At 69.5% G+C, this 2,138-nt stretch overlaps 1 protein-coding gene across 1 annotated transcript in view; it reads right to left on the bottom strand.

Annotated features, from left to right (window-relative positions):
• Positions 1 to 1,320: 1,320 nt before the first annotated feature.
• The window catches only part of PRSS57 (serine protease 57), a gene marked incomplete at both ends in the record, with an annotated part of 5,837 nt that continues 5,019 nt past the window's right edge, over positions 1,321 to 2,138 (bottom strand). The window contains 2 exons of the mRNA XM_082010937.1: positions 1,321 to 1,500; positions 1,585 to 1,877. Coding sequence (XP_081867063.1) covers positions 1,321 to 1,500; positions 1,585 to 1,877 — 473 coding nt within the window. The remainder of the gene's footprint in view (positions 1,501 to 1,584; positions 1,878 to 2,138) is intronic.

Below are 2,138 nucleotides of genomic sequence, written 5' to 3'. Positions count from 1 at the left end.
GCCGCGCCCCGCGGCTGCAGCGTGCCAGCAATTTGCAGATAAAACAAATAAGCAGGAGCCCGGAATGTCTGGGTCTGTCCCTGGAGATGGCCATCACGCCGGGCGAAGCCGCAGGCTGCATGCACGTCTCAGCTGAGGCCCAGCAGCAGCTCGGCACACGTACCTCCAGCCAGCGCGGGCGGCTCCCGGCCCCTGCACCTGCGGCCACCCAGCTCCCTCGGGGGCAAGAGCCTGTCTGCGCACCCGGGCGCACCGGGGAGGCGGGTGAGGCTCTCGACGGGATCCCGCGGGCTCTGCCAGCGCAGCCGGGCGGCTGGGAGCCCATCTGCCCCCGGGAGGTGTCTGTGGTTCCCCTGTTTGGGGGGTCCCGTAGCGCAGTGGGGAGGGTGCCGTGTGGGGTGGGACGGGACAAGACAAGACAGGATGGGATGAGACGGGGTGGGACGGGGCAGGACGGGATGGGGAGCCCCACCCTGGCAGGAAGGCAGCTCCGGTTCTGCTGGGGATGCTCCGTGGGGTGGCAGCGCCGGGATGCGGATCCCGGCTCCTCCGGGGCAGGGCCTGGTCTCAAGTGGGGGCTGGCGCTTCCCTCCTTCCTCCTGCACCCCTTGCTCCATCCACAGCAGCCCAGGGCAAGCCGGCGGTCTGGCAGGGGACCGGCGCACAAGGGGAGCTGCGGGACAGAAGGACGGGAGAGGGGGAAGGCTGGGAAAAACCAGACCCCGCTGAGATGGGCAGCAGCCGCCCGGGCAGTGCGGGGTGAAGGATCGGCCCCAGTCAGCACCCCCCGGGCCCAGCTGCCCCCCGGGAGATTCAAGGGGCTAGAAGCCCGGCCCGGGATCTGCTGGCTCCCTGGGCAGGTGGGTCTTGGGCTCTGTTTTGGTCTCTCCATCTTGTCCCTGGGGCAGGATCAGGGTGGGGGGCGAGGGTCCCTGGAGCTCCTGCCTGCCCCAGAGCCGGGGGCTGTGGCCCCCACGCAAGGTGGGGAGCAGGGTGGGGAGGGGGAAGGAGAATGGACAGAGGTCTGGGAATGAGGTTTTATTGAGGAAGACAAACGCTGCTGCTGCAAGAGGCCAAGCAAGGTGCCGGGGCTTCTTGTGCAGCCTGGGGGATGCGTCTCCCCTCGCCAACGGGCAGACTCGGTCTCCTGCCCTGCGCCGGGCCGAGGAGCCCTGAGCGTCCGCTCACAAGCCCCCCGGAGCTGGGGCGACCTGGGAATACTGGCCCTCTTCTCCCCTCCTGGGCTCTGCCAGACAGCCAAGACGCCTCGGCCCCTCTCCTCGCAGCCCGTCTGCCCCCAGGACCCCGTCCCAGCCTCGGCTAGGGCTTCGGCTGCCCCTTCCGATGGCGGTGCCTTCGCACGGTGCGATGCACCCAGTCGACGTAGTTGGAGATCTTGGTGTAGATGTCAGGGTACCGGCGGTCCCCACATCTCTCCCCAGAGAACGAGACGATGCCATGAACCTTCTTCTTGAAGATCAGGGGTCCCCCGGAGTCACCCTGCGAAGCAAAGGGATGCGAGGGAGACTAGCGGGTCTTCTGGAGGGGGATGGCGGGGGGGCACAGGACCGGGAGCTCACTCACTGCGCAGACGCCCTGCAGCGTGGCGTTGCGGCTGGCCCCGCACAGCATGTTGGGCGAGACCTTGCCTCTCCACAGCGTTCGGCAGAGGCTCCGCTTGACGATGGTGGTGCCGGTCTCCATCAGCTCGGTGGGCTGGTCGCCGTAGTTGGAGGTGTCCCCCCAGCCCACCACGTAGCAGACGGTGCCAGGCTTCAGGTCGATGCGTGGCGAGGGCAGGCGGATCCGCTTCACGTACTCGTTCAGCGTGGCCGACCTGTTCAGCTGGCGGGCAGCCGGGGGCGCGGGCGGCGTCACTGCTGGGGGAGACCCCCCCAGCCGCTCCTGCCTGGGGGCCCCGACCCCCCCGCACCCCAACACACGCCTGCCCCAGCGCCCGCTCGCGCTGCCCTTCCCTCTTCCGCGGCTGGGCCCCCCCGCCAGCCCCTCTGCACCAGTCCCAGTCTGCTTTAGAGACCGGCTGCCTGGGAGCAGAGGGAGCTGCTGACCCGGCCGGGGTCGGTGTGTCCTCAGCCGCCTCCACCGCACCCAACGGCACGGTCCCGCTTCTCCGGAGA

The sequence above is a fragment of the Phaethon aethereus genome (assembly GCF_964289735.1).
Source record: "Phaethon aethereus genome assembly, chromosome: 26".
Taxonomy (NCBI): domain Eukaryota; kingdom Metazoa; phylum Chordata; class Aves; order Phaethontiformes; family Phaethontidae; genus Phaethon; species Phaethon aethereus.
This window is presented reverse-complemented; position numbering and strand designations above follow the sequence as displayed.